Source organism: Terrapene carolina, unplaced genomic scaffold (genome assembly GCF_002925995.2).
Source record: "Terrapene carolina triunguis isolate 2854851 unplaced genomic scaffold, T_m_triunguis-2.0 Scaffold374, whole genome shotgun sequence".
In the NCBI taxonomy this organism is placed as follows: domain Eukaryota; kingdom Metazoa; phylum Chordata; order Testudines; family Emydidae; genus Terrapene; species Terrapene triunguis.
Window position 1 is genome coordinate 4,887,311 of NW_020664725.1, and position 26,595 is coordinate 4,913,905.

At 48.6% G+C, this 26,595-nt stretch overlaps 1 protein-coding gene across 4 annotated transcripts in view; it reads right to left on the reverse strand.

Annotated features, from left to right (window-relative positions):
• The window catches only part of ETS1 (ETS proto-oncogene 1, transcription factor), a 120,693-nt gene that overhangs the window by 53,303 nt on the left and 40,795 nt on the right, over positions 1-26,595 (reverse strand). Inside the window, exon 1 of one of the 4 annotated variants that reach the window (XM_024209613.2) lies at positions 18,190-18,538. The exons of 2 other annotated variants lie outside the window; for them this stretch is intronic. In XM_024209613.2, coding sequence (XP_024065381.1) covers positions 18,190-18,271 — 82 coding nt within the window. In that variant the 5' untranslated portion in view covers positions 18,272-18,538. Of the gene's footprint in view, positions 1-18,189; positions 18,539-26,595 lie in introns of those variants that run through there. One more of the 4 variants, XM_024209614.2, reaches the window with a different exon arrangement.

A 26,595-nucleotide genomic window follows, 5' to 3' on the forward strand; every position in this document is an offset into this window, starting at 1 on the left:
AAGACGAGAGAGCAAGTTAAAGCCTGGATCAGAAATGCCAAGGACAAGGACAACCAAGCATCTCCCCTCTTCTTCCAGTGTGCCGCTCCGTCGGCAGAGCAAGCCCTATTCCTTCAGTCCCCCCGGCACCTGGCATCATGGCCTCCATCCTTCCAGCAGTCACGGCACCAGCAATGCCACCATGTGGTCAGCCACAGAGGGCGCTGCTGAGCCCCGCAAGGCACTACCCTCCTGCAGTGCTCAGCCTGGTCTATAGCTCTTCTGCCTCCAGGCTGTGAGGGAGGAGAGGAGTGACCACTAGCCACCAGCCCTCAGATTACTTGAGGCTGCAGGCAGAAGGCTAAATAAGTGCCACTCTCAAAAGCACTGGAAACCTGGACTCCAGGGCCTCTACCGCTTGAGCTAAAGGCGCTCGCTCCCAGTAGTAGAGCAAATCCTGCCTCCCCACGCCCGTGGGCTAGCCTCCGGAGAGCAACATCCCACATTCATGCACACAGCACCAGGGCATTCAATCCTAGCACCGGCCCTGGGCAAATTCCAGGGAATAAGTAGGTTTTTGCAGCACGACTCCCCCTTGCAGTCTGTGAGCCAGGCATACGCTGCACAACACCCCCCCCACACACCCCATGTCACTCCACCCATGTGCTCCATGCCAGCTGGGGGAGGACATCTCAGTTGCCCGCTCCATGAGCCCTCAGCCTCTTGCTGAGACTGCAAACCAGGGGACCAGTTGTGGTGGTTCCTACGCTGCATAAACCTGTCTGCTGGGAAATGGATGGAGCTCGTCAGCTGAACTGGCCGGCAGCCATCCCCACATTTTATTATCCACTATAATTATTGCTGGAGTGAAGTTAGTGCTGGCAACAGTCCTCTGTTTATCCCTTTCTTAGGGCTTCTGCAGGGATTCTCAACCTGGGGGCCATAACCCCAAGGGCTGGGAGGTGTGGCTGGATGACAGGGAGTCACCGGGATCCTGCTCTCCCCATATTGGTGAAGAGGAGTCTGGGAGGGTGGCGGGTTCCTGGTTGGATCCTGGCTAGCTGGGAGGAGAATCTGGAAAGAGGATGGGGTCTAAGGATGGTCCAGTGGTTCGGATGCTAGCCTGGGATTTAGGAGAGCGGCGTTCAAGTCCCTGCTCTGCAACAGACGTGTGTGACTGCGGGTGAGGCACTTCGCCTTTCTGTGCCTCATTCCCCATCTATACAATGGGGATAGGATGCTGCCCTGCCTCCCGGGTGGGTTGTGAAGGTACGTTAACGACGGCGAGGTGCTCAGATGCTTCAGTACCGGAGGCAAGAGAAGAACCTCCAACCACGAGCCAGTGGCCCAGAGCAGGTACTGTAGTGCCTGCGCACTTTTACCTGAGTATGGATTCAGCCTCCGCTGCCCTTGCGAGGGGATGTATTATTCCCCTCCTGCCCTGTTACGTTTACACAGGTGGGGAGACTACGGCACAGGGAGGAGATGGGGGGAGTTTCCAAGCACAAATGACAGGGAGGTGACCCTCACCCCACACTCCTCCCGGCACCGGAAAGCACACGTCATACAGCTGCCACAACACAGGTTTCCTGAGCCCACACCACCACTGTTCTTCCAGTCTTGTCCTTTAGGACCACAAGATGCAGCCACCAGGGCAAGGCACCAGCTCTGCCAAGTTACAGCGAGCTGACCTGCTGTTACCTCCCCACCCAATGGGAAACAGGGCTACGCCGACCCCTGGGCTAGAGGGATGCACCAGATATGCCAGGAAAGGCCTTTGCTAGTCCTGATTTCCTACCAGGGATGGGACAAAGCAAACACAGGGAAGAGGAGGACGTGGGAGTGAGCTGTGGAAGGCAGCCAGAGACGTGTTCCTTCCCACAGGGCTGCCCTGAGAGCCTTGCTTGTCCGGCCCCAGAGCCGAAGGCCTGGACGAGGGTCCGTTCCATGAATGACTCCGAGCGGGGATTACGTCACTTCCCAGCCTCCTCCTCGCTCTCTCAACGGACAGCTGGGAAAAGCGGGGGGGGGGGGGGGGAGAGAGTGGGATTAAAACAGAGTGGCCGAGGGCCCTCGGATCGGTTCTCAGGCAGCCTGAGCCTGGAAGCTAGGGGGAGAGGCAGAGGTACACGCAGGATGCAGCGTGCAGCATTTGCAAGCTGTTAAGGAATTACAGCCAGTCTGGCCCCAAGCCTTCCCCGGTAGAAGCAGACGGTGCCCCCCCCCCAGACGGCCCTGCCTCCAGGTCACAAGGGCAGGTGGAGCCATGGAGCTTGCAAGCCTGTGCTGGATCTGTGGATAGAGGACAGGGAGGCTGCTGGTGTGCGGACGCCACTGCCTGTTATGGTGACCCATGTTCTCTCATTGTTTCCTTGTACTTCCCCGTCTGTTTATATCCATCTGCTGTCCCTTGTCTCATACTTGGTTTGTAAGCACCTTGGGGCGGGGGCTGTTCTTTTGTTCTGGGTTTGTACAGCACCTAGCACACTGGGGGTCTGTGCCATGACGAGGGCTCCTAGGTGCTACAAATGGGACACAAGAAAAGAAAGGACTTCAAATCTCCAGGGCTGTCCACACAGTGCCCTTCACCAACATTGAAGCACAGAAAGACACTGCAGCCACCTTGCCTCCCAGTCAGTCTGCACAACTCAAACTTCTGGCAAAGATCTGGGTCACGGGCCTGATCCAAACCCACTGAAGTCAATGAAAAAAACTCTCTGGGTCAAGGCAGGCCGCGCATTGCAGGTCTCGTGATCATGGTTTCAGGGAAGCAGAGTATGTCAGGCTTTTCCTGCTACAGCAGCCATCTCGTTTCTTTCCCTTTGGTTAAACGTGAAATGAACAAACCCCTGGCCTCACTGAAGCCAGCTGAAAGTTTGCCTCAAAAGGGGACGTTATTGGGGTGATATTCTGCTCAGGAGCAACTATGGGGAAAAGAGAGTGGGACGAGATGGGAGGGGGAACCCACTGAGAAGCTGGGAAGAGGGCCAAGGCAGAGAGCCGGGGCGTGGGTGAAACTGAACAGAAAGGGAGAGTGGCAGAGAAAGGGACAGAGAAGGTGACAGAGAAAACATAAATACAATACCCAGTGCCCTCGCTGGGCCAGTCCGGCTTACTGGGGCTCAGAGACAGCCAGTCACTGAGAGGGAGCACTAGCTTCCCTGGGGCTAGAGAAAACAGGAATCTAAAAGGTGAATCAGTGTCAGAGTGAGGAAAAGGTTTAAAACCCACAGGGCAAAAAAAGATGAAGGACCAAACGCGAAACCCGAATTCAAACTCTGGGCAGGGCTCCAGGCCCCGAACCCTGGGTCAGGCTCCCGGCTCCAGGCCCTCGAGCGCCTGGGTCTCTGAGTACACAGTCTTGCCAAGCAAGAAGCAGCCAGCAGCTCCCACAGCCTGGCTTGGCTCAGGACCCCAGAGGTTGGGAAATCGTGAGTCTCGTAAGGGCTCTGACGAAGGCAGTAGCACAAAAAGCTCCATGACCGTAAGGGGATCTTTTTGGAACAATCTTTTCCGAGACAAGTCATGAGATTGTTTCTTCCCAGGAATTTGCTCTGGCAGCTCCCATTGGCCGGGCGCTGCTGACTCAAGAGACAGCCTGGCTCTGCCCTCCAGATGAGTAAATAAATTGACAGGGTGGTGGGGAGGGGGGGAGTTCCACACCAGTGCAGGATGAGATGAAAGAGGGGAACGAGTGCAAGCGTGGAGCTCTGACTCCTCATGCCTGGTGCGCTCAGTCAGACGAGGATACAGCCCTGACTTGGCAGCACGCTAGCAGCCGCTTTGTAATACACTGAATTAGTCACTGGATTAGCGAGCACATTTACACACACTCGCACCCAGCTGTTTAAAGACACACTATCTTCCCCACACACACATACACGCCCTCCGGCTTCATTTTCCCCCTGTATTTTTATATCCCGAGGCCAGATTCTGGCTTTCAATCAGCGTTTGCTCTTGGCAGCCAGCAGCCTCCAGAGGCAAGAAGAAGCCCGCGATTACAGACTGGAGACGCAGAACGGCTCACACTGCTCGGGTCAGCCCCCCTCCAACATGGATGGATCCAGGGAATGGATCAGAAATGGGAGGATAGGAAGTTGGGGAGCAATGGGACCTCCCTGCCCCCATTCGTTTCTCACTCTCTTCTGAAGCACGTTGACGTAACCAATTTGCACCGTGGCTAGATCGGCCCGACAGACTGCAAGGTCATTCTATAGGATCCATACAGGCCCCATACTGCAGCGTCCAGCTGCTTGAAAGTGGGAACAAGGGAGAGTCATCTAGCTCGAAGGCAAAACTCGCACAGGACCCGGACCTTTCATGTTTAAAGAGTTAGAGCAGGCTTCAAATCTGAAGCCGCTTAGAGGGATGGAAAATAGCACCAGTGACTAACAGCCCTGCTGGGCCACAGCTACTGTGGCAGCTCCAAAACCTCACTGCTTACGTAGGAAGCTGAAGCTTTCCTGGCATGACTGCAGAACACCCGGACTATGATGCTGTGGTACCCAGGTACCAAGAACAGGATGTATTGCCGTGACGCTAGCAGCTCATCCCTCAACTTCATAGATGAGACAAGCCCGCATGAGAGGGTGTATTTTACTTCAGAAGAGAGAACTGTGGGTCTAAGCACAGGTCTGGGAGCCAGGACTCCTCGGTTCTACCCTCCAGAACTAATGCCCTCTGTGGCCAAACCAGGAATAATTCTACTATTTGATCTCACACAGTTGTTTTGAGAACTGAGCAATTGATGCCCATCTGGCGCTTTCGAGACAAAGCGCTGAGTGTTCTCATTTGAGTTGTTTGGAAAGTGCGTTCTTTTTCACAATCCGTTTTTTTTCCTTTCAAAATTTCTCATTACATTTTTCTGGCTTTTCCTTGGAAAAACAACAACAACAAATTGGGGGGTTCTGAAAGCCGGTTTTGCTAACCATTTTCAGTTTTGGATAAAAAATTCAATTTTTGAAAACCAAAACTTGATACTGAAAACCAAAAATTTGGGGGGGTTCCATTTCTAAAATGTGGACCAAAACAGCACATTTTCCCACAAACTGTTCATCTGAGTCAAGCAGGCATTTTTCGATAGCTCTGGTTATCGTACCAAACCCATCACCATGTAGGAGTTTCCAACTGCCCTTGTGCTGCACATTAGCCACTCCCACCTTCATGTCACCAATGTGTATAGAATCCAGCTCCTCCTCCTTCAAATCCACAGCCCCTGACTATGCAGTCTGCATCAGGAGCTCTGTTCATTGAAAGCAGTGTAGGGCCTATGACACACAATTGAGCAAGTCAGAATCCAGCCAATAGAGGGCAGTGGTGCATACAAAAATTAACTGTTAATTATATTGACTAGCATGCTTGATGCCAAAATTGCAAGTCCCAACAGACAAATACAGCCTGTCTTCCCTTGTAACTACATGCGGGCAGGGGACTGGACTCGATGACCTCTCGAGGTCCCTTCCAGTCCTAGAATCTATGAATCTATGAAAGGAGTCAGCTAGAGAGGTTTTTAATGCTGTTGATCTCAGGAAGTTTCAATTCAGCTATCAAGGAAAATACAAAGAGAAGCAAAAATGGGTGGTGATGGTACATTTAAAAATAATAATTTAATATGCAAATCAAGGGCAGTGTATATAACTGCAACAGACTGAGCAGGAGAGTAGAAAGATGGTCTTGAAATTAAGCACAGTTGTTGGAGACCAGCACCTCTGGGTTCTGTCCCCAGCTCTATTACAGACCTGCACAGTGACCTTGGGATGAGGCTAGGTGCCTCAGTTTCCCCATAAAAGTGCACTACTGATTCCTTGTCTCATGGAACCTAAGGTTAACAAAGCACTTGGAGACCCTGGGATAGGATGTGCTAGATAAGGGCCGGAACTGAAACGTGCTGAAGTTAACACCAAAACTCCCACGGAATGCAATTTAGTGCAGGCGTAGGCTTTCAGAATGCAAAGTCTCAGCTTAGTTTAGTCACCCCGCTTGACGCTTTAACTTGTTTGTCATCACTTTACTCTCTCATGCTCAGATAGAAAAAGGGCGGGCAGCAGGCTACCGAGAGGCTGAAATTAGCAGGACAGGGTGTGCATGGCTCGCCCAGGCATCTCACAACTAGGTCTACAGGCACATTCCACGTACATCAGGCAGACTCCTTGGGAACACGTCCTCCGTGCAAATATTTCAAACGCGAATTGGAGGCGGGATGGTGGGGGGAGGGGCTGTTGGGTTTTTGGCACAGCGTCTGGGTTCTCTCATTCAGACCCAAATTCCTTACTGTGCCATCACCCTTTGGGAAAGTGCTACAACATACATGATCCATGTGGAGCCAATTTAAAGCCCTCCACGTACGAAAATGCATTTCATTCCTTAACAATCCACTAACGCCTTGCAGAGTTTGGGTGCCGACGTGACATTTCCAAGCCACCCCCGTCAATATCGACCACATGGTAATCTCTTCCCTTCGCAGTGTATAGGGAGAGTCGCAGGCTCAAATCCCAAGAGAGAGTATACACCAGCACTCCGCCCCACAGACACATTAAGTCTTGTATGGGGCACAGATACAAACTCCCCTGGCCATGAACCAATCTGAGATTAGCTGCGTGTCTAGCCAGTAAACACTGATTCACCCCCGCGAGTGCATGCATATTCTTCCTTCTTGTAACATTCGTAGAGCACGGACTGTCCTGTGATGAAGAGCTCTACATCTGCAGGTATTACAGGAGCGAGTTAGTGGTTGGAAGAGAGGACTGAGAGTCGGGACTCCTGGGTTCTAATCCTGGCTCTGCTGCTGACTCCGCTTCAGACAAATCACTTCGCTTCCCTGCCTCAGTTTCTCTATCTGTAAAGTGGAGCCTGTGTTGCAGGTTTTAGAGGTATTGAGGCCTAATTTGCAAGGTGCTTGGAGATCCTCAGATGAAATGGACTATCCATGAAACTATCATTACACCGGGGGGGAATCAAACTACTGCCCCAGCCCTTCTCAACCCCAGGGCAGAACAGCACCAGGAGACACTTGCAAAGGGTCAGCTAGGGCCATGACTGAGACCAGGGGAGATGGGGGACAAAAATGGGGTAAATACTAAACCTCCTCCATCCTCAGCAGGGAAAAAGATGGGTGAACCCTCAAGGCCTCCTGAGAAGTGGGGTGGCGAGGAGGGAAGACATCAGAGAAGGGGAACGGAGATCTAGCATTTTCTCCTACAGAGGCCAGAGCGGATGACCCTGCCCCATGCCAAGAGAATACTAGAGATAGGGACACAAGTAGAGGAAAGAGGCTGTTTGGAGGCCAGAGGGTTTGGAGGCCTCTGTACATCTGGAATAAACCTCCAAACTTCTGCATATCTACTTGGACCCCAAGCTCTGAAGCCCTGATTGTTATGGCAGCCATATTTTAAATGAGCGAAGAGCCACCAGAATTCACATATAACTTAGCATCACCTACATGTACAAACTCTTAAGGTACAGTTTTTGTCTGCAAAACACAACATCCAAATGCTCAGAATAAAACATCTGCCTCCCCACCCCCCGGATCCAAATGCTCTCAAAATCTGGGGAAAGTGGGATCTAGATAAGAATTTGGGGCCCATCAGTAGTTTAAACAACATCCAACTCGGTTGCCAGTTTTATTTTTGTACGTCTCTCTGGGCCGGACTGTGAATTTTTTACTCCTGCTGGGGGGAGGGGGGGAGCAGTTACTCACTAGAGTAAAGTGACTCATGTTTAAGCGTCTGCAGAGCTGGGCTCTGAATTCTTACCATTTGCAAGCACAGCTAGCAGCAATCACTAGAATAAAATCAGTTTGGGTTTGCACCACTTGAGACACAGGTGTAAACACAGCAGCTAGGCAATACTGAATGCATCATCTCACACAGGACAGCCATAAAGGCTCTCTTAGTATCCAACATTAACATTCAGCTATTATCATTGGAAACAGCGGAGTCGGACCACAGTTTTGTGATAAGTAGAGCCAAAAATAAATACTAGAAAAATCCAGCAAGGCGGGTGCATCAGAAATTCAGCCTCATTAGAACTCGAGCAGTCCCCAAAAATTCCACTGCACCTGGGAAAAATGTAGGCGCTTGCTAAAGAATCAATAAATATTTATTGTTTCACCAGCAGTATTTTGACTGTGGATGTAAGCATGGCCCGAAGCCAGCAAAACTGGCGTCTTCTTGGCCAGCACCGCAGACAAATTTCTCTCTGTATCTATTTGGAAGATTATAAACTACACAATGAAAAAAAAAAAACCCCACACAGGGCAGGGAGCAGCTTAGTCACGGAATAGGAACAAAGGGGCTGAGATATAGAGCCAGATCCCAGGCGGTGGGGGAATCGATGTAGTCCCACTGGCTTCAATGGAGCTATGCTGATTTGCACCAACTGTGGAGCTGGCCTTGTACCCCACCAGGCTCAAATACCCCATGTTACAAATCTGGAGAGTTAGGGACTGGTCCTGTCGCTGGATCTGAGCAAGCAGCACCCTGCATCCAAGAGCAGCTCCACACGGGTGCCATACACACAGCTCGCTGCAGCATGGGGCCTTAGAAAGGAAGCTGTTGACAATAATACAGTTTGATCAATAGGTCAGACTGCTGTTGACTTCAATGGGCACAGGATCAGGCCCTTGGCCACTTAAAGGATGCAAAATTTGGTTTTGGTAAGCCCGGCAAAACAGCAAACCAGACAGGAGGACATAAGGGAAAACACGGAGGGTGAGTGGATGAACTGCTGAGCTCCAGCAGTGGAATGAAATTGCCTGTGATCCAGCCCAGACAATGACTGGAAGCAGCTAGAGAATGTTCATTGCACCTGATGGCAAAAGCCCCAATTCAAGAGCCGTTGAAGTCAGCAGGAATCTTGCCATTGACGTCAGTGGACATTACATTAAATGCCCTGGATCTAGAAGCTGCCCTGAGTGGCTTGTCCCTGATGCTGGGCTGAGTTGGTGTGTGTAGTCAAGGGGCAGAGAATTTCAGAGATGTGTGTCATTCACAGACTGGGCATCTGTCTCTGAGGAAGTCAGGCAATTTGCCCACCTGACACTGGATAAAATGTCCATATGGTTGCCACCTGACAGTGTAAAAAGAGACAAACCTCCTTCCCCCTCTTTTGGATCAACCCTGCTCAGAAACAGAAGTGAAAAAGAACCCATGGTAGGATGGCCAGTTCCTGTCTCTAACACCTGACTCCCATTCCCCCCACCCACCAAAAAAGGCTCATGTTAAGGACCATGACTGAAATGCAGCCATTTCTGGGGTGGGGGGAAGCAGACAGATGGCACACAGCACACTGCGACAGCAGTGGGATGGATGGAAAATGCACTCCAAGGATAGTGGGGTTGACCCTCCTACAAAAGGACCATGGGATCTGTAAGATAGATGATGAGCAGACAGGAGATCAGCTTTTAAGACCTTGCCACAAAAAGCCAAATACAGTAAACTCCATGTGTTTCACACCAGATGAGTATAGGAAAGATGCCACCCTAGTGGCTGGTCCACCAGAGGATAAGAGCCTACTACTACTACTAGCAGCTAAAGGAGTTCTTTTGCTTGCTCAAGTGGTTCAGGTCTATGCCACAGGTTCATGGTTCAAACCCTGCTGATGACCCAGTACACCTGGAACTCCAACTGGCTAGCTCAGAACAATAAAAGGCTAGAATGCCTCTGGGAGAACTCACACCTGTAGTTTCAAGATACAGAGGTTCAGCAAACCAGATGCTTAGCCCCATAAGCCACCTCCCTGCAGCTCAATAGGCTAGAATATCTTTTCCTTAAACTAGACCTCTGCCCGTCTGGCTGCACCAAGAAATGCAAAAATACAGGCAAAGTGGTGAAGACAAAAAAACCCAAAGGTTCCTCTTCCACCAACCCTGAGACCGACTCTCGGGCTGCTCACACTCAGCCTTAGCCCTTCAGCGGCATCCAACCTAGTGAGAATGGAGGACACCATCAGTGTGATGTGAGTGTGAGTCAGAAAACTCTGCTTGTGTTAAAAGAGGCATGTTCTTACTCAGCGCACACCTGCTCCCTGAGTAGCTGCTCTGAGCAAGACAGAACAGCTGGAGGAAAAAGGGACTCTGCCATTCTGTCTCTAGCAGCAGAGCTATCCTCTGAAGTTCTGGATGTTGGATCTGTATCACCGAAGGTAAATGGGACCCACAGTTTGGCTTTCAGATCCAAGGCAGCATTTGCTGAGCTGAAAGTAGATGGGTGGGTGGGGGAGGCATCTTCTTTCTTGTAAAGCAGACAGAGTTGGAGGAAGGATGGTTCAATGGTTAGTGCACTAGTGGCCATCTCAGGAGACTCGGGTTCAATGTGTTGCTCTGCTACAGACTCCCTTTGTGAACTTGGGCAAGTCACTTAGGCCCAGATCCTCAAAGGTGCCTAACTCCCATTGAAATCTTTAATTCTAAATACTTCTAAAGAACTGGGCCTCAGCCTCTTTGTGCCTCCATTTCCCATCTGTAAAATGGGGCTAACAGCACTGCGCTACCTCACAGGAGTGTTGTGAAGATAAATCCATTCCAGATTGGGAGGTGCTCAGATACTGAGCCAATGGGGGCCATATCAATTCCTAGGAACATACCCTTGGGGCTGGATTGTAACTTGACTGTCTGCCCTGAGTAAGGGATGGTGTCTAAATAAATGGAGTCTGTTCACTGATATCAGTGCAAGCAGGATTGGATCCCAAAGCATGTAAAATTCTGGAATATCCCTCTGCCTAAATCAGTCGTAAATGATTCTGTTCCCAGGTGTAAGGAAAGTTGGACAGTTGTCTTGCAAGCAGCCAAACTGGTACAACTATGGAGATTTTGATCCTCTCCTGGAGCACAGCAGTTCATCCAGGCAATTTTAACAACAGTGCTAACTCTGAATTGCCCCTCTCAATTGCCATGGGCAGGAGGAGGGCAATCACTTGCCATAACAACGCTGTATCTTCTTTGATAAGATATTTGAAGTAGAATAAACTATTCTGAGTGAACTGCTGGCCAATGCAGTGAGGAACCTTTTAAAAATATACATTGCCTTGGATTTGGGATCGTTATAATCTTGTGACAGATTTGCCCCAATTCAGGCAAGAGGGTTTTCCTCGTGGATCAGTGAGACAGACACAGAAGAGGTTTAAAGATGCATCCACTACACATGTGAGCATCTTTTCTCGTGTAATATACTTGTCTTGCTATACTTGAGTATTGGTTTGTACCAAGCCTGACCATGGAAAACAGATCTGCCAGATCAGAGTGACAGCTAGTCTTTTACAGAAGCATTTCTTTTAGCTGGTTTCCTTGTAAATATCAGCCTGTCCTATTCCAGGCAGAGAGCATGCAAACCCCAGCTAGTCAGCAGCAGTCAGCTATCAGTGTGCAATGCCTGGCATGAAACTTGAAACTTGACTGCAAACACTCTCTCTCCATGGAGAGCTGAAAAGCAAAAGACCAAAATGTTACTTTATTCTTCCTTCATTTTATAAGGTTTGTCCATTTACAGCAGATGGAAATGGCATGGCAAATTGGAGGATGCTCCGTGTAATTACATTGTAATTGCACAGGTATTACATGGTTATCTGAGTTCTCTGACATAAAGCAAAGCCAAGTGCAAGAAAGAAAGGTTGGTTTTGCTCCTCTGAACTGGAAATATTGTTCTGTTTTCCATACACACAGCAAAATATGCCATATTATTCTAGGTGACTATTTAAATGAAGGACAAGAAATAAAGAACAAACATCATTTCACCTGAGTATCTCTCACAATACAATCCTTTTGACTGCCGTTCCCCTTAGCAGACAGATGTTTTACAGTTAAATAAACTGCAACACAGAGAAAACATAATCAAACTCTCCAATGGGAGTCAGGCGTCTAACCTGTTTTGGCACTTTTAAAAATCATCTCTATTTGCATCTTTAGGTGCCTCAATACCTTTGAAAACCTAGGCCAAAGTCCTCTCATGTTTCCAGTCCCAAGACCACATTATGGTAAGGTAAGAGTTAAACCTGATGCTACAGAGCCTCTCTCGTATACAATAGTGAAGCACTTCACTCGTAGCTACTGCCACTCCAAACTATCTTACATGATAGATATGTAATATTAAATTGTTATTACTGATGAGTCAAGACACCACACGTCACTGCTGCTACGTATTCGCACAGTACCATAAGGAGACAATTTGCAATGCACTCCCGGAGCAAATACCTTCACCTGCTGATCATTTGCAAATACCATCATCCACGGGGACTTTTATTTGCGGCAGTGGTGTCTAGTGAGTAGCGCATTGGCCTAGCTGTCAGGAGACCCGAGTTCTAATCCTGGCTCTGCTGTGTGACCTCAGAAAAGTCACTTCCCCTATTTGTGCCACTCTTTCTTTTCCCACCTTTTGTTGGCTTATAGGGCAAGCTCTTCAGGGCAAAGACAAGTCTCTCATTATGTGTGCGGACAGCAGCTAGCACAATGGGGCGCTTGTCTCAATTGGGATCCTTAGGCACTATTATAATACAAATAATAATACCAAGGTATAATGGGGAAATTGTCATAGAATAACTAGAAGCAAAGAGACTGAGACAGTGCTTCATCCCCATTGGTGGCTGCATTTGAGCACTGGTGATCAGTACAGTGCATGGGGATGAAAGATGTTGTAAGTAGGAGGTAGAAGGTCCCTTAAAATCAGTAGGGAAACAAAGGATGCTGTGGATCCAGAGAGCAGCCGAATGGCACAGCCCTGCCCAAGGATGACAGGAGTGTATGACGTGGAACCAGAACTGACTTCGTTAGCACCCTGTGGGGAAAGAAAATCTGCTCCCTTCCCCTAAAGTTATTGCCCACTCCTCCCTTCCTCCCACCTACCCACCCAGCTCAGCAACCCACCTGCTCACCTATCTGAGCAACTGCCTCCTCCCAAGGGATGCTCCCAGTTCTGGAGCAGGTACCTTAATTCCCAGATTCTGCTGCGGACGTGCTTTGAAGGGAATGTCCCAGCAGCCAGTGCTTAAGATTCTGGAGTACATCCAGGACCCTGCGATGCACTGCCTGATCATAACCAATGACCTGGCCCCTCATGCCCCATCTCCCCCCCCCACACACACACACACACAGGAAGTGAATGGAAAAAAGTTCTGCAGGCCTAAAGAGCAATTCAGGAATAGCTTTCTTCTGAGTAGCTACAGCAATGCCAGTGTTCTTCCCCTTAGGCCAATCAGATGGCTCCCCTTGAATGAGACTGCCCCGCTGATTCACCAGTCACCCCTGCCCTAGCCTCAGAGTGCACGTAGCAGGTCCCGTGAGTGAAGGTGCTCCTGTTACACTTGCTAGAGGAAGCAGGGTAAACATTGCATTTTACAAGGGATGAAAGATGGTCTTGTAGGCAATAGGCCTGGTGGCCAGACCTCACTGTTTCTATTCCCAGCCCTGCTCCAGACTCACTGCACCACCAAATCACTGTCTCGTCATTGTGCCTCAGTTTCCCCACCTGGGAAATAGGGATCAGAACACTAAACTCTGGGGTGTTGTGAAGGTCCATTCATTCATACTTTCAAAGCACTTTGAGATCCTGCTAGGGAAGGCACTGTAGACATGCAAAGCATATGTGCACTCACGGAAGGATTTCCTTCATTTGGAAAGCCCCTCAATTACTTGGCTAGGTCACTAGATTGCTTTTGCCATTAAAGAGGGGAGAACAGAAGGAAGCGACCCTGCCAGTGAAGAGTTAAGCCACTTGATGCATCTTGGCCCTATGTCCAAATGCTGGTGATCAGAGCCCCCTCACATGGTGCACTGGATTAGATACCACATCGAAGCGTTCCACTTCCCCTTCCCTAACAGTAATCTTGCTGAAAGAACCCGAGCCCATCTCATCCCAACCCTATAAACAGGGTGAAGGCCTCTCCCAGATAAAAATCGATCATGAAGATGCCACCCCTGCGTGATCCAGGGGAAATAATGAGGGTCATTGCATTCATGGTTACAGGGCTCGGGAATATGCATGGGAAATAATGGCATGACAGCGCTCCCACACAGTGTGTGTTACACTGCCCACAAAGGGATGGATTCTTCTTCTGGTGTAAACGAGCACAACACCCACATCAAACTGGGAAGAGCAGGAGGAGATCAGGCCACAATCTCTCCCCACTTTACTGTTCTATTGTCTTGCTGCTCCGTTACCTGTGGAAAACCCCAAGGGCAACAAGTCACAGAGTTCATTAGGGAGAAATGAACTCCTCTCTTCTGAGTCCCATTACAGGTCCCCAGCTTTCAGCCAGGGCTGCCAAGTGGCTTTTTACTCTAACCACAGAGGCTAGGTCAGCGTTTGCAGAGCTGCTGCAAACAGGGGGATGTACCTAGGGCAGGGTTTACCAATTTCAATATTAAATCACTTATTTTATTTTTTTTTAAACTGGTAAGCTGTACCCCACCTTTTATAGAATGGCTGGCAAACTATGCCCTGCCAAGTACACCCTGCAGGCTGGTTAGGGATTTGGAATTTAACCTGGCTCTACTGTACACGGAAATGATGTATTAAATTATTACTCTGATAACCCACCTAAAATGCAACATCTACCTATCTAACTAGGGTCTTATACAGATGCCCATCACCCTGGTATTTGAGTCAACTTCTCATCTCACACACACATTGGCAACAAGGCCTGGATCTCATTTTGGCAAGTTTCATACAACTTCGCACCCCTTGGTCAAAGGCAACCCACATTACTTTTAAACTGTCAGAGTATGCTACACGTCCCATCTAACTTTCCTGAGTGGAGGTGGGTTGAACAGGGGAGCAAGATTTTATTCCAGGGTCAGGGGGAGAGGAAGTGAAGGGTGGGAAGAGCTTTCCCCGGCTATCAGCCCAGCCCATTCATCTTCATTGTTTTACAAGAGCGTCAGGCACCTGGCATATTCGACACTGTTGGTGCACTGAAATAAACTAAGACTGCAGCAATTCTCACTGCATACAATTAAGCCAGCAGATAACAGGGTGACTCACAGAAGGCAAAAACAACCAAGCAGCAGGAAGACTAGATGGGTCAGGGACTGATAAAAGGAGACAGAATCTTTCACCTTGTTCAGTAGTGACCAAAAGTTGGCATCATCGATGTTCGTTGTCCTATTAGAAAGGAGTTGCTGGTCTCCATCCATTCCTAGTGAAGCAAGTGTCCATATCCCAAAACACTGCCACCTTTGTTGGCAGCCTCGGAGGGTAAGGATGGGGGAGTCTACGGTTCTATGGACAGAGCATCATCATCAGCTTCCAGAGACAGCAGTCCAGCTCCACCCCATGATCTTGACATTCATTAAACTACATGAAGGAAAGTTTCAGCTTTTCTTTTAAAAGTTAAGGGAGGAAAAGGGTTAAGCTGCCTAACTGACAACACTGACTTTGGCTCACAAGAGCAGTACAACCACCAAAACAGAAGCAACGGGAACTACACGCGATAGGAAGTCGTCTCATTTTTTAGTGTTCTTTCAGCCAAAGTTTGAACTTGGGGTCAACTGTTAAAAAATGCCGGCAGTCCTCAAATGCACAGGAAGAATCAGGTTTAAACTTTAATGGGCTTGTTAATGTACAGAAAAGAAACTCAGCTGAATGGAACCAATGGGAAAAGGTTCTCTCTCCAAACAGCACCAAACAACTTGAGCAGGGCAGAATTCTGCTCTCACTTTACCTGCATGGAACTCCATCAATCCCAAAACTATTGAATGGGTGCAGAGCAGAATTGGGCAAATGGCAAAGAAGACTGTCACTGACTAGTGCCAGGAGATGTTAAAATTTAAACAGACACCTTAGTATGGGTAGAGAGACCAAATAAATCCCCCAGCCCCTCCATACAAATATCCCCAGTAAATCCAGATACTTCTGCTCATCATATCTCCCTGCCTTTACCTTGCAGAACAAAGTAACAGTGTCCCTTAAACATGGGAATAATCTTTTGTTTAAGGACTCTCCTAACCAGAGCTTGCAGAAGTAGGCCTAAATGGCTAACAATGTGAAAAGTGACTTTGGGACAGACTTTTCAATGTTTTTAGGCACCTCAAGATGCAGATAGGGATTTTCAAAAGAGGGCCGAAGTCCCATTGAACTCAGTGGAAGTTAGGCGCCAAACCTGCGTCACCACTTTTGAAAATTCCACTTATCTGCATCTTTCGGTGCTTAAATACCTTTAAAACTCTGGCCATTAAGAGCCTAATTCCCATTGGCTTTCAATGAGACTTAGACTCTTAAGTGCCCAAATTGCTTTTGAAAATGGGACTTAGGTGCTTTTGAAATTTGTACCCAGTATTGCAATATTACAGGGCCATAGACATCACTGGTTTGATTGCCAGAGGTGCTGAGCATCTGCAAATTTCCACTGATGTTGCCTTTGAAAAATCAGGCTGCATATACATCTAGGTATCTGCATATGGGTGGATGCCTGTTAAATACGTTGCACTTGCATGTGATGTTGTGCAGCCTATGCATGTATTGATTTACTGTAGTTATCTCCAGACAAGCTGATCTGATACCAGCTTGTAGTTTATCTCTGCATGCTAACCACTAAACCATTCCGGCCCCTTGTATTTTTACTGTCAGCTGTCACTTCATTTCCCACATGTAGCCTGAAAGCACGTCAACTGGCAGGAACAGACCCCGGACTGGCTTTCCTAGAACCTCAATAATTGACCAAGAAATGCAGAACTCTCTGACTGGTTTATTTACTTATTACACTGGTACCCTACAAAAGCCAGAAACGCCAATTTCAATCAACAGGAGATCTTGCCACTACCCTAGCAATGGAGAGGAGCAATGGGGCTGAACTTAACCCCCTCTTGAACCTAGATGGAAGCGTTTTCGCTGCAGGCCCTTTCGTGATTAAAGACCGACCCGCTCCCCCAACAAAAGCTGAAATGGACGTTGCTTTAGCGTTGGGGGCCAGAGAAGCAAGTGAAATGAGGTTAGAAGGAGAACAGCAGCCCTTATTATGGCAGAGGCTGAACTATTAGTGTTAACCACAGAGAGCAGTAGCTAAACTTATAGCGGGTGACAATAAACACATAGCAACATGTTATTGAAACTCCCTCTCAAGAGAACATCAGCACCCCCTCCCAGCACACAAATTCTCCAGGGAAAGAGAGAGAAGCAACAGCAGCAGCGATGCTCTCTGGTTTAAATGTTTAACATGTTTGCGGATGGGCCCACATGCTCGGCTTCGGATTTGGTGAGCACAAGATATTTCCAGGATCTTGCTTGAGCCACTAAGAGCTGCCTCAGTAATACAAGCACTCTGATAATTGAATGAGGGAGAGAGGTGGTTTCTCTGTGTAAAAGAGATCAAAGCTTCCCCTTCTCCAAAGCTCTCCCTAGTCAGATGTCCCTCGCTAAGGCTAACAAACCAGCAAGAGCAGGGAGAACCACGTGAGAGAAGCATTCGTGTAGGCAATAAAACAGTCTTACAACTGATCCGAGATCAGAGCGTTTTGCTTTATCCCCATCTTCCCTAAATGCGTGTCTCGATTCCTCAGGCTTGTATACAGGGAGTTATGAGGGAGGGAGGGGAAAGGGAAGAGGTCGCCCGCAGCAGATCCCGTTACAATAAAAGTTTGCGGGGGGGGTGGGGGGAGTGGAGGGTGGTTACAATTTCAGCCCACACATTTTGCAAAACTCGCAAGGCAAATATTTTACCCCCATCTCCCACCTCCTAAAAGAACAGCTGCAAAAATAAACGGCACCGAGGGAAAAGATTCTCATGAATCCCGGGGGACAAGAATCTTAGAACCTGGTCAAACAGAACCTAAGGGGCCGCAATGGAACAGACCCGCAACCAACCCTCCTAATGAACTTCAGCTAGAGACCGACAGCAGCTACACCACACACGTCTCCCTCTGTGATCGCCTTCCCAGGACCAGGGCTCCCACAATGTAGGCGATACATCTCCCAGCATAGATCCAGCAGTGAAATGAATCCCAAGCCCCAAAGATCCCAAATCAGTGCCCAAAGGATCCAGTCGTAAAATTAACCCCGTGTCCCTCCAAAAAGCCAAGACCCCAGACCTAAGGCTCCAGCAGTGAAATTTAATAACCCGAGCCAGGATCAGAGCGCACAGACCAGAACCAGTGAAATGTACTAATCTACCCCCACGCAGAGCCCCCAAGAGCAAGGATCCAGCCGTGAAACTTACCCCCCTCCCTCTCCACAGACACCCCCGCTCCTAGCTCCGGTGGGGGTGGGAGGCAGCCGCCGGCGAGCTTACCCGGGGAAGGGAAGAAATCCACATCCACCTTCTCGGTTTTGATGATGGTCAGGGTGGGTTTCAGGTCCACCGCCGCCTTCATGGTTCGCTCCCTGCTTCCCTCGGGTTTATTTTAAAATAGTCAGTGTCCAGGGGGTGGGGGGAGGAGAGGTTGGTGCCGGGATTCCCGGGGCCCCCTACTGGGAAGGGTGCTGTGCGCCCCTGCCTGCCTGGCGCAAAGTTGGAGAAGAAGGGAGAGCGTCTCTCCTCCTCTCCCTCCTTCCCCGGTCCCACGCTCAGCCTGGCCCTTCTCCTCCTCCTCGGCCCGACGGGGTCGGTATCTCTCTCTCTTTTCGCTGCCTTCCGCACTCCCTCGCTCTTATTCTTCTAGGGCGGATCTTCTCACCGCCGCCGCAGCTGAGTCGCGCCCCCCACCCTCACCCCCAGCCCAGCGAGCAGCGGTTGGGGTGAGGAGCTCCAGGCTGCAGGGAAGGGGAGGGAGATGGGCCGGGCTCAGCTTCAGTGACAGCGGCCGGGGGAGGGACCCGGCTTCCTCCGCCCAGCCGGCCTCAAAAGCCCAGAGAGGCGCGCAGGGTTCCGGGCGCCTTGGAGAGGGCAGGGCGCACCAGCCCCTCCACAATGGAGAGGGGCCTTGCCCCACCCAGCCGATGCGGGGAGGGGAAGTTCCCCGCCCAACTAGAGGGTCCGGCTGGGGGGAAGGCCCCATGTTCCGGTAAAGTCCCATGCCCCATAGATAGGGTCCGAGGAGAGGGAAAGTCCCATGCCTCTCCCATTAGGGTGCATGGGGAGAAGGTCCCCTGCCCTATCCATATAGTGCGGGGGGGGGCGAGTCCCATGTAGGAGCTGGCTGGAGAGAAAGTTCCAGGCCCCTTCTCTAGGGTGGGGTTGGAGAGGAACTTCCCGGGAAAAAGTCCTATAGAATTTAATCGGGCTGCTCCCCAATAAGATGCTACAGAACGTACTCTGAAAACCTAGGGAGGACTGAATAGAGAAGCAGCTCCATTCTATAGAGCAATTAAGCCATCCTATCCCTAGCATTCTCTATGAAATCCTATAGGTCTTTTCAAGGAGGGATGGATAAAAATAAGCAGATAAGACTACGTGGGGATGATACCACAGTTTGGTCTCAGATATACACATAGCTGTTTGAGCCAAAGCCCATTGAAGTCAATGGACACACTCTCCATTGATTTCAGTGGGCTATGGCTCAGGCCCAACTAGGAGATAACTGCATGGCTACATGCCTTCATACAGCCTTCTGTCACCCAGAGCGTCTGTTCAAAGCTAAAAACTGAACAAAAAGATGTTTGTTTATATAAAAAACAGCACTAGGAATCTTTGACTAGGACTCAATGAGAAAACACCACTCGTCATGGCAAGCTACTCCATGGAGACACTTTTGATTATCCAAGATGACTTCTTGTCAAATCCAAGACAACTGCATTCCTTCTGCAGTTTCAGAAGAAGATGGTACCGTTCACTCCCTCACCTGAACTGTTAGAGTTGCAGTGCACGGTTACACAGCCTGATGCACGCCACACCAGAAGTGGCTGCATTCACTGGCTGTGTGTGTGGCATGTATGCTCAGGGAAGTGCATGCATGCTGATGGGATTGTGGGGGGGGGGTGGAAATGTATGTGTATTCTAGAGTTTGTGTGTGTGTGTGTGTGTGCGCGTGCATGGGGAGGGGAGAGAAAGGGGGGAGAGAGAAAGTGCACATGCATGTGGGGGCATGCATGCCTGGGATGGTTGGAAGTTATTCAGTACAGCTCTAGTTTGCACAACTGGTTTGTAAAGGGGCTTGAAAGGTGCTATAAAGATGTGAGATCAATATCATGCCAGTGTGTCGTGAGCTTAACTGAAGAGAAGAATCTCGGTTTTCACATAAAATATGTTTTATAGGTAGCAAAAACTTCAGACCACAAACGGCAGAGCAAGAAACAGCTTATGAGTCAGAGATGTCAATTTACCGGTATAAGTGCAAAGAAGACCAAAACAAATGTCCTTAGCAACCTGCCGTTGTGGTTCTCACTCTCAAAAGCTAACAGTCTCCGTTATACGCTGAAAGAGACTGGATCCTTTTACTCAGAGCTGGGCTGAATTCTCCATTCCAGATCTGAACACCACAGAAACGGGAGGCAGTTTGTATCCAAATTGCATGGCTAGCTCTATTACCTAGGAAGGGATGAACCAAAATCCTGATTCCTAACAGGTATAAGAATCTGACTAGACTCGACTCATCTCCAAAGCTTACCTATGTCTAGATGCAGATACAAACTTGGTAGCTCAGGGCTATTTCTAGTTGTCCCTAGTGGTAGTTTTACCATTGACCTAGAGCAGTGCTTCTCAAAGTGGTTGTCCGCGGACCGGGGCCAGTCCACGAGCCATCGGCTGCCAGTCCGCAGCGAGTTTCCTCATAAGAGCGTTGAATAGGATAATAATATGGCACCGGTCCCTAGCACATTGGGAAAAAAATTGCCGGTCCCCCACATCAGATAGCTTGAGAAGCACTGACCTAGAGCACATTTCTAGAGGCAAGTGCCATGTGGCTTAGAAGGCAGTGGGGTTGAATAACAAGGATACGGAGTTAGGAGTCAGGAGCCACGGTGCTTGATTCTCACTAATGGCCAAATTTTCCATGTGTTTAGGTGCCTAAAGAAGCAGATAGGCTCCTGACTCCCACTGACAGTCAATTAAACTTAAAGGCTAGAACCACAAAAAGATTTAGGCACCACTCAAAACACTCACTCAGCTGCTGCCCAACCCCATAGGTGCCTAAATTCCCATTGTTCTTAAGTTTCTGCTGGTAAAGTCCTGTAGGCACCTAAGCTTCCACCTGTGAGCATGGGCAAAACTGCCTGCATTCAGATGCCACTGAGCTGTTTGGCACCTTATTTCACACCGAAGACGTGGCAGGATTCTCATACTAGGCATATCGAGGGGCCTGATACCGTGGCACACCTACCGCACCCGAACTATGGCTCAGCATTGCCACGCCCAAGTCCATTTGCAGATCTAGCATCAGGCGCGAAATCCACTTCAGTGCTTTTCATAATCTTACTAAGCGCCCGTCTTTAGGCACCTAAATCCCCTTTACCCCACTCTAGCAATGGAACACTAGCACAAGTGAGAACCAGGCTGCTGGATTCTATTCCCGGCTCAGCCTCTGATTCACTGCTTGAGCTCAAAAAAGTCAGTCCCTGAACCACTCCATGCCTCAGTTTCCCCCACAGGAATACTAATTCCTACCCACTTTTGAAAAGTGCTTTGAGATCTGCATATGAAAAGCTGTGCACAAGTGATAATCATTCTTCTTTGGTATCTAATGCAGCAATAAAACTGGAAATCTGAACCTGAAAAAGCGTGATCAATAGCACTACATGGTTCTTGTTTCACCCTGTTCCTCTGTTAATGAGATGCTGGGCTGAGGGCTTGTATTTCCCTTTTGCTCTCTTTGTAGATTTTTATTTTAGTTTTGCTCTTCTCCTGGTATAACTGGGAAACAGGGAGAGAGACAAAGTGGAGATGAGTAACAAAGAAAGGAGGGTAGAGCAGAACCTTTCCAGTTCCAAATCAAAAGCGGATGCAAAAGAAACAGCTGCCCTTCTGCCGGACTTGTTCCAGTGCAGGCCTGGGAAGGGAAACATGATGCAATTTACACAGGCTGATAATCTTTCCCTTCCTATGTTTCCCAGGAATGCTGTAACCTCAAGGACTATGTATGTGTGAGCATATATACATGCATGCTGTAATTTGCTATGGGGAATGGTGCGTTGGGGGAGGGGGAGACCGATTACATATCTGGCTGCAGACTTTTGGCTGTAATGATGAAGCCATCAAAGTGCACCTGTGGTCCCCACAGTATTAAAATGACCCAACCATTCAGCGGCGTTCGATAATCCAGGCTGTTCACATTGAGCCCCAGCCCCCTGCAGCAAACCACAATCCTCAGAATGAAACAGAAGATGACACATGCTACAAGACGAGACATGCTCAGAGTCTTGCCCCAGTGGCTGGCTGATGGGGATGGGCTGTCAACATCATCCATGCGAATGTACCTAGGAGGGAGCGTGGAAGGGTCAGCCAGTGGGATATGCAGAGTGCTATAATGACAGGCAGGAGAATTAAAAAACTCTGCCAGAGGGGCCAAAGCCCTCATCTCCTGTAGTCTAGCCCTAGTCCCACGGGGCAATAATCTTACTTCAAGTGATAAAATTCCATGGACTGGCTGGGATCCCGAGCACCTGAAGCGAGCATCTTCTCTTCTGGTCAAATGCAATGAAGAGGTTTTTCTTAGGAAGTATATTTAGGTATACGCACAGATTCTTGGACTCCCCACTACGTTCTGGCCCAGCCAAACCAACAAGATGAGGTCACAGCATGGTCGTAGTAGCTTCTTGCTCCCCCAAACTTCTGTTCCACTTCACTGCTCCAGGGATGAAAAGGAGGCACTAAAATCCAACCACAAATTCTGGAAAACCAGAGCTGGAGACAGTATTGGTAGGAGAACCCACAAGATCAGGAGAGAAGGGAACATCTGGGAGGCTGCAGCTAGAAAATTCCTAGTAGAGCAGCCTCTCTCTTTCAGACCAGCAACAGCCTCATTGCTGCCTTAATGTGGGCTCATTTCAGAGCTTGAGACATGAAAGCCTCGGCTTTGAACTCCAGCTGAGACACTCAAGGGCTGTGTGTGTGTTTGGGAAGGCATGGAAAAAGTCCACTGAGTAGTTTCTTCAGCTGGGATGTGACCATTTGCGTTCAAGTTAGCCTCAGCCCTTGCCAGACCAATTCCTGTTTGCAATCTTTCCTCTTGAACATTCAAGATTCCCCTTTCTTTCCATGCTCTCTCGTTACTGAATGGTCATCACCATTAAGCTTCTCTCCTACAGTGGAGGACATGATCTCGCAGCTGAGATGTTGAGAATGGGCCCTCTTCTCACTGATATGTTAAAAAGATTCTGCTGTTGTTCAGAGATAACCATTTGCCCTCCTTCTACAATGGAACCCGGTTGTTTCTCAGTCCTTTGGAACAAAGAAAGGGCAGACAAAGTCCCCTTGTTCCCAGTGAGGCCTTTGTTTTGTTTTGTTTTTTTTACAACAACACAACAATAAAGGAATTTAGTGTTGGTGAAAGGTGTCACAAATTGGGGCCTCATTCGTGACTTGGGGTTAGCAATACTGCTCTTCCCAGCATGTCTTTCTGGTTCTGGCCCTTTCAATTTGGCAGAGCCAAACTGCAGTATGAAAATAGCCATTCTGCGAACTTCCAGATTTTATGCAGCTGTAATGCCCCCCTCTTCTCCCCTCCTCCAAATTTTCCTTCTCTTATTGCCGAGGAGAGAGCACATTCTCAAAATGATGTCCTACTGACTGCATAAAGGAATCACTTCCACTCCCTCCCCTCAACCCCTGAGATGCAGTCAAGTCTGGGGTGAAACGCAGCAGCTGCTTTAACAGCGCACAACACCACCACGCAGCAGTTAAGGACAGGAAATTAAGACTACCGTAGCCAATTAAAACCGCAGGGGGATATTTATAGCAGAATGTAATTAGCCAAATTGAAGCCCGGCCCAAAATTGCAATGAGATTTTCTTAATGGCTGCAAGTGGCCAGGGCCTCGGTTTGATGACCTGTCAAGTAAACAATATCCAGAGGGCATCAGACAAAAATCAGGAGCAAAGGGAACCAATGGCATGTGATTCCAAGGGGAAACAGAGACATGAAAGGATTTATTGCAAGAGGGTCACTGAGGGAAAGCGCAGCGGTCACCTCCCCAAGAAAGGAAAAAGGCAAGGGAGGAGGCTGCTGGGTGTGGAGCTGGTGAAAGGCAATGAGAGGAAAAAGTAAGTGGCTGCCATGTGCGTTCCTCAGGGAGATACCTTTCCCGGAATTTAAAATGATATGAGAAATTCTTTCACGCACCGGAATAGCTGGGAAGCATTAGAGACGGTTGGTTTATGCTGGTAAATGGGGCTGGATTGGCAGCCTGGTGACCCAAGTCTTTTCTTTACAGACAGGAAGCAGCATGGTAAGTCTAACCCATTAGTCAGCATATGCTGTGTGTCCCTCCTGATCCGCAGGGAACCGCAGTCTGTTATGGGGCCCACAGCTTGAGCTGCAGAGACTTACGTTTTGAAGTCCCTAGTTTGGTCCCCAATTTCAGCTAACATGGCACATAAATGGGGGCTTCTCCAGCATTCACACTGCTCTGGCCCGCGACTCCCAGGACCCACTATTGCTGTGTGTTACGGGTCCGTGATTCACAGAGGATGTAAGCAACTTGCATCTTACCATAAGAACCTAGAAAGACTCATACACTTGAGCTCCGGAGATCCCCAGTGAACCAAGATCTGGATGACAGTTATCACCCAAGCTTTCCCTAATTGTCCCTCAGTGCAGATCTAAGAACATAAGAACGGTTATACTGGGTCAGAGCAAAGGTCCATCTAGTCCAGTATCCTGTCTTCCGACAGTGGCCAATGACAGGTGCTCCAGAGGGAATGAACAGAACAGGTAATCATCAAATGATCCATCCCCTGCCGCCCATTCCCAGCTTCTGGCAAACAGAGACTAGGGACACCATCCCTGCCCATCCTGGCAAATAGCCATTGATGGATCTATCCTCCATGAACTTATCTAGTTCTTTTTTAAACCCTGTTATAGTCTTGGCCTTCACAACATCTCTGGCAAGGAATTCCACAGGTTGACTGTGTGTTGTGTGAAGAAATACTTCCTTTTGTTTTTTTTTCAAACCTGCTGCCTATTAATTTCATTTGGTCACCCCTTAGTTCTTGTGTTATGAGAAGGAGTAAATAACACTTCCTTATACACTTTCTCCACACCAATCATGATTTTATAGACCTCTATCATATCCCCCCTTAGTTGTCTCTTTTCCAAGCTCTTTCCCAATCTTATTAATCTCTCCTCGTATGGCAGCCATTCCATACCCCTAGTCATTTTTGTTGCCCTTTTCTGAATTCTAATATATCTTTTTTGAGATGGGGCAACCACGTCTGCACGCAATATTAAAGATGTGGGCGTACCATGGATTTATATAGAGGCAATATGATATTTTCTGTCTTATTATCTATCCCTTTCTTAATGATTCCCAACATTCTGTTCGCTTTTTTGACTGCCACTGCACATTGAGTGGATATGTTCAGAGAACTATCCACAATGACTCCAAAATCTCTTTCTTGAGTGGTGGTAACAGCTAATTTAGACCCCATCATTTTATATGTATAGTTAGGATTATGTTTTCCAATGTGCATTACTTTGCATTTATGAACATTGAATGTTGTTGCCCAGTCACCCATATGGGGGAACTGTCTCTGACAGACAGCCTCCACTACTCATCCACTCATTAGCTTCTTAGCTGAGATGGCTCACAAAGGTACCATCCTGGTGTTGGCTATGAAACGCCCCCAGCTATCCACTGGCCACCACTTCAGTTCACACAGATCTCCACACAGCCATCGGTGAGTAACAACTTTGATCCTCTGGAGTGTACTGAAATGGAATAATTGGAAGGAGACTCTTGGCTTTGGTTTCACCATGAGTAGCCAGTCGGTGTCCTGGCAAGGTAACCCTTCCTGTTGAAGTTCATTAGTGGGGCACGTTGGCACTCATTCATTACTCTGCTTGGAGAGCTGTGTGGGTGGAAATCTTTGTAACCCACCCTGAAGTACTGGCTGCTCACAGACTGTTCCAACTCCTAATAAAAGTGTCCCGGCTTTTTCGTTACTTAGCTCTAGACTCTTCACAATTACTCCAAACACAACAAGCACCTTGCCTTCCTTACCACATGCCAACACACCTCCAGCCTGACTTGCCATTATTCCATTCTCAGGGTCACCCACACACTCAGGGCCAATATGCAGCATCCCTGCTAGTCCAGCCCTGGGCTTCTTTGGAGCCAAGAGCATCAAATGTTTGTGAAGTACGTCAACAAGCTCAGTAGCTTTGTAATATGAACAAATGGGGCCAGGCTGAGACCCAGAGAACTTATTTATGCTTGTGACTTTGATTTTGGCATTCCATAGGTCTCTGGCAGTGAACGAACAGAGAACACACTCACGCTGTATTGCTAGAAACGAGTCTAGACTGGAACGCCAGGTCTGACCCCACTTGGACTTCGGGGAAATTCTGATTCTTATTCTGAGTTCATCTCTATACATTGCCCAGCCTCTCCCTTCACCCCAGATTGTAGATTTAATCTGCTCTGTTATCCGCTCCCACAGAGAAATTGGGATTTTTGTTCCCAAATGTGCAATGGAATCACATGCTACTACTACTCTGACAAACCAGGGGGACATTTTCCACACAGCAAACAGCTATTTGGAATGCATATTTCTCTGCTTCGTCATGGTTATTTAACAACTTCACTCCAAGAGGGATCACAGGAGA